The sequence below is a fragment of the Leucopleurus acutus genome, assembly GCF_964270905.1.
Source record: "Leucopleurus acutus genome assembly, chromosome: 17".
NCBI classification, from domain to species: Eukaryota; Metazoa; Chordata; class Mammalia; order Artiodactyla; family Delphinidae; genus Leucopleurus; species Leucopleurus acutus.
Window position 1 is genome coordinate 65607354 of NC_139159.1, and position 17957 is coordinate 65625310.

At 39.9% G+C, this 17957-nt stretch overlaps 1 protein-coding gene across 1 annotated transcript in view; it reads left to right on the forward strand.

Annotated features, from left to right (window-relative positions):
• The window catches only part of COL14A1 (collagen type XIV alpha 1 chain), a gene marked incomplete at its 3' end in the record, with an annotated part of 266456 nt that overhangs the window by 25383 nt on the left and 223116 nt on the right, over positions 1-17957 (forward strand). The window contains exon 4 of the mRNA XM_082858482.1: positions 15485-15610. Coding sequence (XP_082714608.1) covers positions 15523-15610 — 88 coding nt within the window. The 5' untranslated portion in view covers positions 15485-15522. The remainder of the gene's footprint in view (positions 1-15484; positions 15611-17957) is intronic.

Sequence of the window (17957 nt, forward strand, 5' to 3'; positions counted from 1 at the left end):
TTTATTTAGATTGTATTAAGGGTCGCTTGGGAAAACAGTCGATGGAGATCATGGGATACGCAACTCACCTAGATCCCCGTGGGTGACCCGCGCTGGGGACCAGGTGCTCGCGAAAAGAGGGGCAAGCAAACGGAGTGCCTCGATGCAGGATGTTGGCAGTAGTGATAGCTCTTCCACGTAGTGATAGCTCGTCCACGCCAGGAAACCCGGATGCTTCGCGCGTTTTACTTTGGTGTCTGGACCCAGGAAGTTGCAGCTTTCAGATGCACCACCACGCTGTGGTGCTGGAGGGTCTTCTCTGCCCTGGCTTTTCCCACCCCCCTCCCCCCACCCGCCCCTTTTATCCCTCTGAACTGCTGGCGGCTTCAAGTGCTCTAGTACGCAGCGCCTAGGCAGAGGTGCATCTGGCCGAGCATGGCTTTAGCGCGCACAGCGCACAGTCAAGACAGGGTTAGGGCCCGGCCAAGAGGAGCCGGCGTTGTGCCACTGGAGTGGCCTTAGTCCTAAGCAGGGGTCAGAACGCTGCCTGCAAGTCCAGGACACGGGCACTCTGATTCAGGAGCTGGGTTCTTGGGTCCTCTGTGGGAGGCTCCGCCCTGTGGCACGCGAAGCTCTGGATTGACCCGGGGTCGCGCATTGTGCTTAGGCTTTCGGCATGCCCTTAGGGCAACTGTGCAAATGGAGCTTGCCTGCAGCTCTCACAGCGGCCTATATCTGCCCCTCCCCCCTCCCCCCTGAAAACTACTTCTGGAGCTACAGCTGAGAGCCTCATTTCCCTCCTGGAAATTTTGGAGAGTCAGCTGCCTGCAGCAGTAGAAGGGGGTGGAAGGGGGGCAGAAATAAAGAAATATGCGGATAAGACATTGGTGGCTCTGTGGGGAGCAGAAATGAGAAAGACTTTTCCTGAAACTCCCCTCTTAAAGGCTCTGGGGCTCCTCAGCTACAGAGAGTCAAGGGGGGCCCTTCCTGGTTGCAGCGTGTGATAAAGAGGCCCTGCTCGCATCCAGCAAACCGGCTTAAGCTGGATGCAGTGGGGAGAGCTGGTGGTGTGTTTCTGACAAGGTGGTCCAGTTCTGCCGACAGAGAACTCACTAGTAAATGTAAAATGAGTGAATGAATTAATGCATGGATAGCATTTGGATTTTGAGTTGTTTCAAAAGAGCAACTTGGATGGATTTCCTTTGAACCTGGTCCCAAGGGTGTGGTTACTGTAAGATAGACTTCAGGATAGAATTTTTTTTAAGAAACAGCTTTATTGAGATACAATTGCACACGTGTGCAATTCGGTGGTTTTTTAGTATATTCACGGAGTTGTGCAATCATCACCACAATCAATTTTAGAAGATTTTTATCACTCCAAAAAAAAATATTCTGTACCTATTAGCGGAAACTCCCCATTTCTTCCCAACCTCGCCCCCCCCAACACCCTTGGCAACCACTCATCTACTTTCTGCTGACATTTCATGTAAATGGAAGCATACAATATATGTGTGGTCCTTGGTGACTGGCTTCTTTCACCTAGTAGAATGTTTTCAAGGTTTATCCGTTATGTACAGTATACTCTCACTAAGCATTGGGCATCGCCTCCTGCCTGGGGAGCCCTGAGCCAGGACAGACCTGAACCTCCACTACATCCCTGACCTCCTGGGGGTCCCTTTGAAAGGACAAGAACCACACTGGTGAGGGCTCTCAGTAATTCCCTGGGAAGGATTCCTTGGAACCCATCAGGATTCCTGGAGCAGTTTTGGGCAGGTCCCAGGCTTTGGGATTGATGGGAGGAGTCCTTTGGCATTTTTCCTGCTGCTAATGGCCCAGCTGTGGATTTCAGAGAATGCTGGGCCTTCCGTGAAAATCTTGGCTTTTGGAATCAGCCAGGGCAGGCCTTAAAGAAAGGGCCGAGCAAATTCGTATGATTTGAGGGGCACCGGAACAAGCCCCAGCCCAGCAAAAAAGGGCTCATTGGGGTACTCTCCCTTTGACGCTTAAATACTTCCTAGTGTCAGCTAGTAAAACACAAAGATCTTTTGCCTGTCTTAAGCTGAGAGTCTTTGCAATTATGTGACTCTAGAGCCACATTTGCTGTCATTTTAATCCAAACTCAGCCAAACGACTGCTGTTTTCCAGGCCAGTCGAGTGTAACCCAAGGTTCCTTTAAAGGACAAGGACCTTCCTGAATTGCTGCAGGCTGAGGTGGTGGTGTTTGAGCACCACTGGGCTAACAGATTACCTGGGATTATGACAATTTGTAGAGAACAGATGATAAATGACCAAGGGGAACAGCGGGATGGGTAGGGTGGGGGAGGGGAGAAGAGGAAAGTTTAAGGGAAAGGGACAAAAACAAACTTCCTCTTTGACAGATTTGCCCCCTGATAGTGCTGGATGGCAAGAAAACAGTCTCCTCTTGTTTCTCCTCCTCTTTGGTAACTAACTAAATAAAAAGTGGCAGGGCCCCAGTTACTCTTCTATATAGAAAGAGCCTTGTGAAGACCAAGCCTTATCCTGTTCTAGTTGGGAGATGGGTGTGTGTAGTCGAGGAAGTGCTGGCATGTGTTTCGAGTCCCTGTTGGGTACCTGCCCTTTTCTTTTTCAGAAACACGTTTAAGCCCCCCAGTTACTTGTGGAAGTAAATATTCTCCTTCTTTTAGATGTAAGATCACTGAGCTTCGGGGATATAAACTACCTCGCCTGGGGTTGCAAAGCCAGCAAGTACCAGATACATGATTAAGAAAAGTCTGTATGAGATTTGAACCCAGACCCCATTGCTCCATCAGCTTCTTTGGTGGGGAAGGGTGAAGTGACCCTTCACTTCAAGGGTGTGTGACTGTAAATGGATGACATCAACTGAGGCCATACAAGTCTGGGAGCTGAAACAGAGGCTGGAAGGCAGAGAGGTGTGGGTGAAATCTACACTTGCTTGTTCTGTGCCCCTGCCCAAGTTCCTTAACCTCTCTGGGCTTCAGTTTTCTCTTCTAGAAAACAGGGATAACATAGCCACCCTATGTTTTAAGGCCTAAAATGATTTAGTACAGAGTCGGGAAGACAAAACTGGTTTCTCTTGTCTCCTGCTTCTTTTTCCTTCTTTCTACCTTTTTTTTCTTCTTCTTCCCACGTTTCCTCTTCTCTCTTTCTCTGGCTCCACTTTTTGAGGGGATTGTGACTAGAAAGGCACAGGAAATTCTCAGGAAATTCTGAGAACTGAGTGTCTGTTTAAGTTGGGGCTTAGAGTCTAGACTCCACATTTCTTCAAAGTAATTTTTTAAAATTTAATTTAATTTTTAGTTTATACTTCAGGGTAATTTTTTAAAATCAATGCTCTCGAAGAACTTTTCTGCCAGTGGGCCTTTGTTGGAGCTCACCGGCAAGGGTCCCTAACTTTTAATTTTAGGGAACGGTGTTTAGTCTTTTTCCTACCAGAGATAACCTGGGTTGTTTATGAAAATTGATCCAGAGGGAGGCCAGGCTTGGCTGAGTTCTTCTGAGTTTCATACGTGGTGTCTAACTAGAGGTACTCAGGGGATCTTTTACTGGATAAAGATTTCCTCCTCAATGGCTTTCTGTCTGCTTTTGCAAAGGGGAGCACACTGAATCGATACCAAAAAATGATGTTCTACTGTAGGTTTAGAATGGAAAATAAAGATTACTACTGTAGGAAACACAGAAGGAGCATCTGGCCCATACTTGGGATATCAGGGAAGCCTTCCTAAAGGATGAGATGTCTATGCTGAGATGTGCAGCTGCCCTTTATGCTGCTTGTAGATAGAGTTTAGTTAAAAGCAACTCTCATTTCTTTGACCAAGAAGCTATGTCAGTCCTTAAAAAAAAAAAATGCCGGGTAATGGAACATTCCTGAGTCAAGGAGAGTCTCCAGTTTGCCATACTTTTGGAGTGGCTCTGCCTTCTGTCATGTAGGACTTACAGCAACCTAGTTTACGACTGAACAGCTACATTTCTGAGGGTGATCTGCAGACATATCCCTTGCATTTGAGCCGTTCACTGGGCTGCTATGATCCTACATGGGGTCTTTCTGTGAACTAGAAAAAGGTACCTCTGGGCAGACCCATGCTATTGGGAGAAGAAGACAGTATCCCTTCCTCTGGAAAACAGTTTTGCATACAAGTTGGAGAGAGTGTCTGCTAATTTCAAGCATTACTTGCCCTAGGCCAACTGCAAATTGTACAGTGTGTCAACTGTGAACTGTACACATCAGCCCTGGTCATTCAATCATTGATCATTAAATCAATCAGTATTTATTGAATGACTATCATGCACTTTGAACTTTTTTGATTATGGGTTAAACTGCCCATCTAGATGTATTATGTTACCCAAGACTCAGAAAGTAAAGTTACTGGGGCCATGAAGTTAGCCGGAGAGTTACAATGGGATAAGAGGCCAATGCAGTTGTTGGAGATTGATCACTCTTTCTAAAGATTTTTCAATTTTATTAATATTTTAAAGAAGCAAATTTTGGCCTTGTTAATTTTTACTAATATTTATTTTATGTATTTTTGGGTTCTATGCTTATCTTTATTAATCCCTTTTCCAACTTAATTAGGATTTTAATTTGCTCTTCTTTTTTTGGCTTCTTTACGTGGAAAATTAGATCATTGATTTTTAAATTTCTTCTTTTTTTATGTAAATATTTCTCTCTAATCCTTTAGCTGCATCCCACAAATTTTCATGTGTTATCTTTTTATATTTTTTCCCTTCCAACTATTTTAAAAATTTGCATTGTGATTTCTCCTTTTACTCATGGATTAAATAGAAGCATCATGTTTAATTTCCAAATATTTTGAATTTGTAAAGATATTTTATTATGATTGATATCTAACTTAATTCTGTTGTTGTCAGAAAACATACTCTGCAAACTTTGAGTCTTTTGGAATTTATTGTCTCATTTTAGGATGCAGAATATGGCCGATTTTATAAGAAATTTTTTAAAAAAAGAATATTCTGCAGTTTTTGGATGTAGTGTTCAATAAATATCAATTACTAGTTGATAGAGTGGTTCACATCTTCTATATCCTTACTGTTATTTTGTCTAGTTGTTCAGTCAGTTCCTGAGGGGATTGTTAACATCTCTAACTTTGCTTATTATTTCTTTCTTTGGTTCTATCAGTTTTTTGCTTTGTGTATTTTGAAACTCTATTATTAAGCACGTACTCATTTATGATTGTTAACTTTTCTTGATTAATTGACCCTTTATTCTGAATTGTCCAGGACTTGAGGGATATTTTTTTTCTTTTTTTAAATATTTATTTATTTACTTATTTATTTAGGCTGCGCCAGGTCTTAGTTGCAGCACATGGGATTTTCATTGCCAGGTGTGGGATCTTTTAGTTGCGGCATGCGGGATCTTTTAGTTGTGGCCTGCAGGCTTCCTAGTTGCGGCATGTGGGCTTCTTTGCAGGCTTCTTAGTTGCAGCATGTGGTCTCTTAGTTGCGGTATGCATGTGGGATCTAGTTTCCCAACCAGGGATTGAACCCCGCGCTCCCTGCATTGGGAGCACGGAGTCTTAGGCACTGGACCACCAGGGAAGTCCCGAGGGGCGTTTTTATGCAGAGTTGATTCCCCCTACTTGTGGCTCACTCTTTTCTGATGCACCCCTTCTCAATTTCCAGTCTCTGGCATTCCTGAACTCTTCTACCTTTTGACACTTTATGCTAATAAAATTGTGGCTTTCCACTTGATTTCTAATCACAATGCCATGCACAGTGGGGAGTTCGCGCAGGGGGAAAAAAAAGGCTAGTCACCAAGCTAATAGTAACACAACTAGGTCTTTATTTCTAAATTAGAGTTGTTTTCTCCTGTGTCCTGATGCTAACAGAGAAGAGTGATAACCACTGACTTCCTCTAGGGCTTGTTTTTAAGTAGACCTCATTAACTAATCCTGAAAACCCTTTTGGTTATTCTGGGTGTAAGGAGGGTGGTATTTTCACTACAGAGGTGAAATAAGGACTACTAAACATGTCAACACACTGGGCAAAGATGTTAGCCCTGTTTTTAGTCTTTGCATTCTTATCTGTAAATACGTATGACCTAGATCATCAATTCACTGTAAAATCCTCCTATAAAAGTGATATCAAAATATTAATAATGTTGGGCTTCCCTGGTGGCGCAGTGTTTGAGAGTCCGCCTGCCGATGCAGGGGACATGGGTTCGTGCCCCGGTCCGGGAAGATCCCACATGCCGCGGAGCGGCGGGGCCCGTGAGCCATGGCCGCTGAGCCTGCGCATCCGGAGCCTGTGCTCTGCAACGGGAGAGACCACAGCAGTGAGAGGCCCACGTACCACAAAAAAAGAAAAAAAAATATTAATAATGTAGAGTCCAGAAAGAGTTCAGACTTAAAGGTCATTTTGTCCAGTTCCCCTGCCCACAAATCCAGGAATCTCTTCTATAACACCTCTCATGGGTAAAACTTAGCCAGCTTCTGCCTCAGAACTTCTAATAAAAGTGAAGAAGGCATTCTAGTTGTTAGAGAATTTTTATATCCAAATCCGCATCTCTGTGGCTCGGTCCATTGATTCGAGTACTATTTGCAGAAACTGCACAGAATAATCTTGTTTTATCTTCTGTGTTAAAGCCCTTCAGATATTTGAAGACATCCATTATGTGCCTCCGATTCTTATTTTTCCTAGGCTTAAATCATGCTTAATCATTCCCATTTCTTTCAAATCTTCTTTACATGGGCTTGTCAACTAAAACTGCTAAGTCTTCTTTTTAGTCAATGAATTGCTCTTAAGTCAAATCTTCCAGATCTTCAGATGGTTGATTATTTTGAACCTGTATAGAGCTGTCATCTGGAAAAATGATAAAAAATGGATAGGAACGTAATTAGAAAAGTTTAAAGTAGTTCACCCGTGCAAATAATTGTGCCTCTGTCATTATTTGGATCTTCTGTTTTTGCCTAAACCTTTACGCCAAGTTAGTCCCACAACCTTCATTAGATGGAGGAGATAAAGAGTTCTTTTTTTTTTTTTTTAGTATTTATTTTGGTTGCACTGGGTCTTAGTTATGGCGCGTGGGATCTTCGTCGCGGCATGTTTAGTTGCGGCATGCAGGATCTTTTAGTTGTAGCATGCGGACTCTTGTGGCCTGCGGACTCTTAGTTGTGGCATGCGGACTCTTAGTTGTAGCATGCGGACTCAATTGTGGCATGTGGACTTAGTTGCAGCATGTGGACTCTTAGTTGTGGCATGCGGACTTCTTAGCTGTGGCATGTGGACTTCTTAGTTGCAGCATGCACGTGGGATCTAGTTCCCCGACCAGGGATCGAACCTGGGCCCCCTGCATTGCGAGTGCGGAATCTTACCCACTGGACCACCAGAGAAGTCCTGATAAAGACTTCTTGAGTCTTTTCCTCCTTTAGTATCTACCCAAGTAGTAAATTCATTGATGATTATCATTCCCTTTTCCTTTGTGTCCTTTCAACCTGTTCCTAACATGTTACTAGTTAGAACTTTTTGAGAGCTTCCTGAGTTTCTAAGTACATTATTTACATTATCACAATCATCCTATAAGGCAGATGTTCACTGGCACATTTTGCTGATAAAGAAATCAAGTCATGGAGTGGTTAAACTAGTTAGTCAAGGACCCCTAGCAAATTATTGGCAGATCTGTCTTCCTAGCTCCCAGTTTTCTATTCATACCTCCAGTTCGTGCTAACTCTTTGTTCTATTTCATACTTATTGCATTTAGCTTGGCAATATATTTGCTTGCAGTCAACTGTAAGTGAGTTGACTGAAGGCGGGGATCATATGGTATGAAATTTTGTATCTCCCTTAGAGTAGAGAGCTTTGGTTACATCGTAGGGCTCTCATTAGTGATTGTTGGAATGAAGATTCTGATATTACAAATCACAGTCTCTCTCAGGGCCTGGTGTGCCAGTTGGCTGGCAACAATTTTGTTTAAGTTTATGGTTTTTTGTATGTCAGCACTGACTGAGTAGAACATTATCCAAGGTTTGGGTATATATGTGTGTAAGTCTGTGCGTGTATGTGTGTGTGTTTATATGAGTAGTTTACAAAAACTTTAGGATAAATATTTTAAGGGATTTTGATAAAACTGGCTTGCACAAGGGGCTTTGCTCCTTGTTAAATTTAATTGTATAAATGCAATTAAATAAGACAAACATATGAAGTAGAGGAAGGGTCAATTAGTCCTAATGGGGATAGTTTTAAGTTACTGATTACATAATCTCGTGACAGTGTTCTGAGAAAACTTGTACTAAAGATTATCAACTTTCCTCAAATTGGGTTTATACCCTCTGAACTTAGAGCTAGATAGCCACTTCTAACATGATGTTTTTAAACCAAAAAAAAAAAAAAAAAAATTAAGACAGAGTTATTTGTTTTGTGCAAGGTTTTAGGCAAAGTTTCAACAAATTAGGCTTTGATATTTTGGTAAGTGTTAAAGTATCTCATGGCACTTTAATAGGAATTGGGATTTTTTTCTTGCCTCTATTTTACTGTCCAAAAAAGAGACTTGGCAGAAAACCTTGGGAAAATGAAAATTCCAGTTCTCCCAATATGGTATTACTCATCCTAATTTAAAATAAACACACAAAAAAGGAAGAATTTAAAGATAATCTAGGGCTACAGTTTTTTTTCCATATAAATAATACACAGTTTTCAAAAAAAGTTGCCAAGATTAGGGTAGCACTAATTCATCGGTGTATTTATTTATTTAAATAGTGTGAAATGCAGATTAACTTCTAATGTGGTGTGGTAAGTATTGCTTCAAAACACCTGGACACAGGAACTGCAGTGTTTTGATGAGAAAGAGAAAGACTGTTGGACTGTGGCTTGTAGAAGGACTTGCTCTGCTCTGTTAACATAGTATCGTGTGATATCTGATAAAAGTCCCTGATCTTAAAGGGCATGCCAAAAAGACAAATTGTTTCCTTACCTCTCCCTCCCTTTGCCCTGTTCTGGATGAAACCTCTGGTTATGTTTGGGGAACAAAATCTTAGAAAGAATATTTCGTTTGAGTTGAGAGAGTGATTCTACTTCTGTGGTTTTCTTTGGGTATCACGGTCTTGATCATGATACGGCTGACGCCAACTCCCCTATCTTTGCAAATCCCCTGTATTCAAGCCTCTGTATACAAAAGAGCAAAAGAGTGATTTCACAGTCCTTTGGATAACCCACCTGATCTTGTTCTACTTGGCTGGGTGGGGTTAGGGTTCTCTAGATGCCTCAGGGCCTTTCTCCCTGTATTTTATCTAAATTCACTCTCCATTTGTCCCATTTCTTCTGTGCTCTGACACATAGTTGGTTTATTAATCTGTAATAAATTAATAATAAATTCATCCAGACTAAAATGCCGTATATATTACATATAAAATAGTCACTCAATGTGTTACCTATTCCATTGAATTTTAAGGGGCTTCTAGTATGTGAAAGTCTTAATTTAAGAAAATACTCTTTAGTCATTAGCATTTTGGAAGTATGGTAGGCTGGTTGGGGGAGATGTTTTTTGGATCCCTAAATACAAATGAATACATTCTTTAATTTTTTTACAGGATCTTAACTTGATTATTTCTATGATTATCAAAGCATGTGGATCTTCCTTTAACTGGCAATACAAAAGAATTGCACACTAGGCTGTCACTGGATCTTATAAAAAGTGGTTGCCAAAAAAATTTTTTTATGAATGATTGCTTGAAGGAATATAATTAATTTATTCCTCTGGATATACTGTATCACTCTGGAATAAAACCAGAATAAGTTTAAGTGCGTGAATCATATTGAATCATATTGTTTTGAAGATTCATAGAATTCTGCTTTGCTACATTCACTGAAATAACTCTTGGGTTAAAAAGGAAATTAAAGTTTGTATGTTGCTGCCGAAGCATATTCAGAGAAAAATTTGGCCTCAAATAAAGACTATTACATTAATTAAGGATTAAATAAACAAAAAGAACAACAAAAATTAAAAACATAAGAGCAGGACTTCCCTGGTAGTCCAGTGGGTAAGACTACACTCCCAATACAGGGGGCCCGAGTTCCATCCCTTGTTAGGGAACTAGATCCCACATGCATGACGCAACTGAGAGTCCACATGCTGCAACTGTGAGCCTGCGTGTCACAACTAAAGGATCCCGCGTGCCACAACAAAGACCCGGCGCAGCCAAAATAAATAAATAAATAAAATAAATATTAAAAAAAAAAGCAGAAAAGCAAAGATAAATACAGAACTAAATAAATTAGAAATCAAAAAATAATATTGGCAAATAAAAAAAACCTATTCTCAAAAAATTACAATCTGGACAAATATATATATAGCTTATCTATTTTGGAGAGAAAAGAGAAAGTCAGAAACACATCACTTTAATACTGATAATGGAGCTATAACAAGAAAAGAGAGGTTGTAATTTGAGAGCTCACACAACTCTGTGCTAATCAATCTGAAAATCAAAATTAAAAGAATAACTTTAAGGGAAAATATCCAAACTAGAACCAAGAAGTAAAAAAGCTAAATAGGTTTATGAATAAGACAAAATATATTTTTAAAGCTGTGTAGGAATTAGCTTCAGAAAGGGAATAGGCCCATATGATTTTCTCACTCAAATTATTCATAGGCTTTCATAGAGTAGATCCTTCTCATGCTACTTAAACTATTACGGGGCTTCCCTGGTGGCGCAGTGGTTGAGAGTCCGCCTGCCGATGCAGGGGACACGGGTTCGTGCCCCGGTCCGGGAAGATCCCACATGCCGCGGAGAGGCTGGGCCTGTGAGCCATGGCCGCTGAGCCTTCGCATCCGGAGCCTGTGCTCCGCAACGGGAGAGGCCACAGCAGTGAGAGGCCCGCGTACCGCAAAAAAAACAAAAAAACCCAAAAAAACCCAAAACAAAACAAAACAAAACAAAACTATTACGGCACAATGAAAAAATGGAAACCTTTCTAACTTTTTTTTATGAAGCTAGAATAATCTTGACACCAAACCTTTTAAGAAAAGAAACCTCTTAGTCAATTTTGGTTATTAACATAGATCCAAAAAAGCAGCTATACAAAGTCGACATGATATAAAAGCAATAATATGCAGAAACAACAAAGATCAGTTAGCCCGGGAGGAGGGTGCCCTGAGGAGTCTTTAGACTCTGGAAGATGTCTGATTGGCAGATGTTAAAGGGATTCTTTGGTAATCCAGTGCGTCCATGAGCTGCACAGACTCAGTCCAGGACTGCAAGAATTCAAGCCTGGGAGCGCTCTGCAGAAGGCTTACGTTGCAGACTGAAGGTGGACATAACCTTGGAATCCCTCAGACACTACATTGCTCAGCTCTTGCCTCAGAGAGATCTGGCTCTCATCTCTGAAGGCTTCAATATTGTCTCAGTGTTACAGGAACTCTGGAAAAGCAAGCAGCAGCAAAGGGTTGCACTCCCAGGTGAAGCTGCAGTGGTCTACAGGTCCATGTCATCCCTTAGACCTTCCTTTGTGAGTAATGTGACCCTCCCAGGGGGACACTGTTTTGGCAATTTTCAGTGCTGCTTAGGTAGAGCTGAGGCCTGATGGGATGCTGCTGAAGTTGTCCCAGTCAACTCCTTCTTCAGTGAGCTGCCCTTCAGAAGGATCACACCAAAGAATTCTTTATGGAAAGTATTCAGGAAACAGTTGCGGCATCAGAGGCACACTAGATGCGCCGATGACTCCAGCATCTGCATCAAAGCCTGTGACTCCATGTTAGTTAAACACTGGGACGACCATGTTTATTTCAAGAGCTGATGACCATTTTCCAACTATTGCACTGGAAAGGAAGCCGAAAAGCCCTTTGTGAAACAAAGCATTCCTGACAGGAAGTCATCTTCTATTTCCAGTATTCCCTGGATGAAAGATGAACAGCCACATGGTCTGGACTGGATCATGAAGGAGCAAGGGTCCTTGAAAAAGGAATCCTCTCTCAAGAGCAATGAATGGCCTTGGGGGAGTTAGAGGAAGCCAAGAAAGCAGGATAACTATGATTTTACATAGAAAAGAAAGAAATCACTATCTTAGCCTTGACTGAGATCTACAGTGGCCTTCACACTTCCAGAGATGGTCAGGCTGAGCCTCAGAGCCCTGTGTGGTATTGCTAGCAAGGCCGGGCCCCAGGTGCCCCCAAGGATGGCAGAGACCAGATCCTAACATGTGGAAGCTCACTGACGTAGGTCATCAGATGTTTTAGCATCTATAGCTGCTACCTGAAGGCTGCACGAATCCTCCTACTGCTACTAAAATCCTCCTATTTTATTCACAGAATCTGAGAATAGTAGGACTCACTCTTATAGGACCCAGTACTCACTCAGTTCAGTTTTCTAATTAAACTCTTCAAACTGTAAGGATGGAAGCAGGATTGTTTGAAAAATATTTCCCAAGACTGGCTCCAGCCTAAAGTCTGGCTGACATGTGCTTCACTAGATTACATATGTTGTTTCAAAGAATGTGCCAGTGTAGCATCTCTCAAAAGAACAGCAGCCAGGATTGGGAAGAAGTAACATGATAGCAATTTTAAAAATACTTGGATTAAATAAGCAATATTGATTGCTTTAAAAAACATGCAAGGGTCAGAGTCTCCTCCCAAGCTTTGGAAACTAAAAGATAGCTCCACTAGATATAATCCAAAGCTACAGAAGGGGTTTTATCTGGGTCTATCAAAGTTCTTGAAGAGGTAATAGTATGAAAATACTAGATAAACTTAATGTGGCATACAATAGCACTGTAATAATAATTTTTTACCATACTCTTCCATTTGGGGATACATGTCACCTAGAATAGTACTCACTCTTGTTTCTCGAGAAGAATTAATATCCAATTTTTGAGTCCTGCAATCAATTATATTCATTTTTAATTTGCAAATAGGTAACTTGAATTCATTTACTTTTATTTTCTGCCACCACAGACATATATCTATAACAGAGAAAATCATAGGTATTTTAAAATTTAAAACATTTGAAAAATCATTAGCATTTAACAAAGAGTGCTTGCGTTTGGTTAGTTCCTTAGGAGTTAGAGAGAAGGACTCTTGCTCTATTACTGTCTTTGTTATTTCAAACAATTCTGCTTCCATCCTTTCAGTTTGAAGAGTTTAATTAGACCATAAGCAACCAATAGCTCAAATGTTACAGAATCTTCTTGAAAGAAATAATATGACTCTGTCATCTATTTGAAAATGGCTTGGCTGAAAACTAAAACCATTATAATTACATTAAAGTGAAAAAAAAACCCACAGTAATTTTCATGAACAGGCAGGATTTATTTCTGTGTTTCAAGGATACATTAATACTAGACACTACCAAAGTAACGAATTACACTAAGAGGTATAGATGAAAAACGTGAACATCTCCATAGATGAAACAGCAAAAAGGCAAGATTCAGCATTCATTCCTGGTTGAAAAAAAATGCCCAGTAAAAAGTCAAGAATTTATTTTTTAACAGAAAGAGACAATATATCTCAATCTAACTACTAGCAATATACTTAGTGATGAAATATTTGAGGCATTCCTTGTAAAATAATGGTTTTAAAACTCCTGGCCTATATAATTAAACACACACACACACACACACACACACACACACACACACACACAGTGGTTGCAATTGTCAACCTGGAAAATGCAAGAGATTAAATTGAAAAAATATAGAGTAAGAGTTCAGAATGGTGGTCTACTATAAAATAAATAGATAAAAATCACTATCTTTCTATATTAAAAAATAATGTAGGTTTCCATTCACAACTGGAATTAAAAAATTAAAATAACTAGAAATATACCTTGAGATGGAAAAAATGATTTTACCCATGACATTGAATCAGAAACCATAAAGAAAAAGATCAAATCAGATGCCTTGATTAAAAAAAAAAATCTTGACCCAATAAAACAAAATTGAAAGGTCAAAAACAAACTTGAAAAATACTGCAGTATATATGTTAAAATTAATAATATATAAAGAGTTCTTACAAATCAATGAGAAAATGGGTGAAATATATGAACAGGTATTTTATAAAAAGTATAAGTAGCTAACAAACACAAAATGTTACGTTTTACTGATTATAAAAAAAATTAAGATGATATTGTGATAATCACATTTTACCTATCAAATCAGGATATGTTGAAAGCAATGAACCCCTGTGATGATGGAAGTGATGTGATTTGGTACTCATATAAGATGCTGATAGAAGTGGAAATCAGTATAAGGCATTATGTACCTATGTTTTAAAAATCTTTAAAAAACACATCTTGTTTTACCCAACAGTTCTACAATTGGGAGTTTAGCCAAAGAAATCAATAGTCATGTATTCAAAGAGATGTGAATAAGGATAGTCATTCCCGTGTTACATGTATTAGGGAAATTTAGAAACAATCTACATTTACAAATAAAGCTAGAAAATAAGTTGTGATATTGTCATGCATATTGTAACAGGACATTTATGTCATCAGCAAATATTTGCACATACTCTTTGCTGTGCTTTCTTGTATTTTCTAATTTTCTATGATTAAACTCATTATTTTTGTAATCAGAATGAGAAAAGATATTTTAAAGTGAAAAGAAAGTGATATGAAGTGTGATACTTTAGAAGAATTTTCCTAAGATGCTTCTACCATGTTCGATTGTCTGTGTGGGCTGAAATCCTGGATCCTGAACTCACTATCTATGTGACGGGAAAACTCTCTCTGCCTTATTTTCCTTATCTGTAAATCAATATTATAATCATACCTACTTCAAAAAATGTCCTGGATAGAAGAAAACTTTTGAGATGTCTTAATTTCTGAGGTAAGGACTCAGAATTTCTTCTCTGTAATGGCTTGCAATAGAATGTAGTCAAGCACTTGTAGACTGGCCTTTTAAATTAACCCCAAACATTCACACCCTTCTTTCCCTCCCTCCTTCCTACCCTCCCTCCTTCCTTCTTTTCCTTCCTTAATTTCCCCCTTTTTCATTTCTTTCACCTTTTCTTGGAGCTTTTCTTTTATTGATATTCTAATGAAAAGGATGATCTTAGAAGAGTTTTAGATTCACACATATGGAGAAAAAAATTATAAGCAAAGATGAAAAGATTAAGGGTTATTCAGCCCAATGAAGTGAAAGCTCAGTGATGATTTAATAATCGCACAAAGTGGTTTTTCAAATGCTCCTTGATCACTAGAAGAATCGTCCTGTATATCTATACTTATGACTGGCAAGGGAGTTGTAACTGTCTGATTATAATGCTCATTTCAGGCCAACTTTTGGAATTTATCCATCTGGGAAATTCATTGTGCTATTTTTGCCTTGCAAAAGAGTCACAGAGTACCTTCTGAACTTCTTGCCCAAATATTTCTAATAATTCTCTCATTTACAGCATCTTCTCAAAAATCTTTCTTTTATCAGTATACCTTTTAGAGTGAAATATACAATGCCCTAAGGCATGAGTTACTTCCTGACAATACTAATACATGTTGGCTTGTTTGTCTCAGACGACTGCATATAATTTAAGTCTTCTCAAAATACCTGTGTTCTCTGTTTCTAGGACTGCTGTTACATCCCATGTGAAAAACAGGAAATAAAATGAAGATTTTTCAGTGCAAGATGCAGCATTGGCTGTTTCCAGCTTTTTTGGCAATTACTTATTTTTGCACCAATGTCCAGGGTCAAGGTAATGGAAAAGTTGAATATAATCATTAGGGTGTGGGAGTCTGGCCATTTTGGTTCTGATTATCATTTTTTATTTTATTTACCTTAAGAGTGCTTCACTGGTTCAGCTGTGATTTTAGGCAGGGTCATATGTTGGCTTTTACTCAGTTTCACTAACTGTTTACATTGTAGAAATGTGCCACAACTTTGATGAAGGTTACGACCTCACCAGTGACTGAGCATATTAATTTTGTGGCAGCTGGTTGAACAGCTAATTATTATTATTATTTTTTTTTGCGGTACGCGGGCCTCTCACTGTTGTGGCCTCTCCTGCGGCGGAGCACAGGCTCCGGACACGCAGGCTCAGCGGCCATGGCTCACGGGCCCAGCCGCTCTGTGGCATGTGGGATCTTCGCAGACCGGGGCACGAACCCGTTTCCCCTGCATCGGCAGGCGGACTCTCAACCACTGCGCCACCAGGGAAGCCCAAACGGCTCATTTTTAATGTGCTTCTGAATATGTCATACAAATTTAATCAGCAAAGTCAAATTTGCAAAAATCAATTCTGTTAATAAGGGGCTATACGGTGTGTATATATGTATCTCGATCATGCCTTGTCTCTTTAAAAGACTGTCAACAAAATATTTCTGCCACTTCATACCTGGGTGACAGGAAGTGGGCATCCTGGGAAGCATCGAGTGGAAAAGTATAAGAAGCAGAATGGAGGCTTCAGTCTGGTCAGTTCTCAGGGCCAACTGATTCTGTCTGCACCCCAGGTGTCTTGACATCGCAAGGAGGGCAAAGAAGTTAACAACGTTCAGGATTCCTAGGTTAAAGATTAGAAATCTTTGTAGCATCTTCTACCCAGGCTTTTTTCTTTAAATGTGGTCTGAGTTTATAGCCCACAACATCTTTTCAGTCAATAGGCCAACCTTCTGAACCTCCAGGAGAAGTAATGAAGATAACATTGACCATGCCCAGATACCACAGATCATGCCCAGACAACACGGATGGCACTTTAGAACCCATAGTGGCATTGGCTTCAACTGAGCTACTTGAGGAAATAAAGTGCGTAGCAAAGGCAACAACGAAATCCATCAATATTCAACTTTTTTTTAAAAACAATTTACAAATGGTTTATATGACTACAGTCCCATTACAACCACTAGCAAAAAACAATGCCACCATTTTCTTTTATCAGTGGACCCCATCTGTTGCCTAGATATGCATAAATATTCCATAATCATTAAAAGAAAATCTTGGTTAGACACAAAGTTTATATTTCCTTTAGGTTTTTGCCTTTAGGGGAAAAACACTGAAAAGAAGATATGTTACTTAAGAAAAGAAACAGGCCTGAGGTCACAGGTTTGAACTTCAAAGTTAGCTCCTTTTTCCCTGTATGGAAGGCACTGGGACTTGTGCCAAAGCAAAGGCAGCAAGATTGACAGAAACACTGTAAGTGCAGTGGAGAAATAATTGTTCTTATCTCATGGAACAAAAGTGTCTGTATATTTAATACCAGAACCATGATTTTTCTTTTTGCAAGCACAAAGGAGGTGCTTCAATACATATACTTAACTCTGTAATAAATATAAATGCTTGCATGAACTTGACTCAAAAGTTAATTGTGTCAGTTAAAATCTTTAAAGACAAAAATTAAGTGTAAAGCTTGATTTCTGGCACACATCAAGAACCCAGAGCGAGCCAACAAACTCATCTTTTGTGTGGTGAAGTCAGGCTTCCTATGTGGGTTACGGCCGATTACAACATTTGTGAATATATAAACATCCCAAAGGGGGATTTCGCAAGAAGACCAAGGAGGGTCCAGTTGTTACCTTCTTCGACTGCAGGGTTAGCCTTGTTACTGAAAGTACAGGGGTATTTTTATTTTGTTGTGCTGTATTTTTTGAGAGGGAAGATTCTCTTTAAACTCAAAGAATTTAAAGGATCATGAGCGATTACTACAAGCAACTATATGCCAATAAAATGGACAACCTGGAAGAAATGGACAAATTCTTAAAAAGCACAACCTTCCGAGACAGAACCAGGAAGAAATAGAAAATACAAACAGACCAATCACAAGCACTGAAATTGAGACTGTGATTAAAAATCTCCAGCAAACAAAATCCCAGGACCAGATGGCTTCACAGGCGAATTCTATCAAACATTTAGAGAAGAGCTAACACCTCTCCTTCTCAAACACCTATCCTTCTCTCCTTCTCTCACTCCCAAACTCATTCTATGAGGCCATCATTGCACTGATACCAAAACCAGACAAAGATGCCACAAAAAAAGAAAACTACAGGCCAATATCACTGATGAACATAGATGCAAAAATACTCAACAAAATACTAGCAAACAGAATCCAA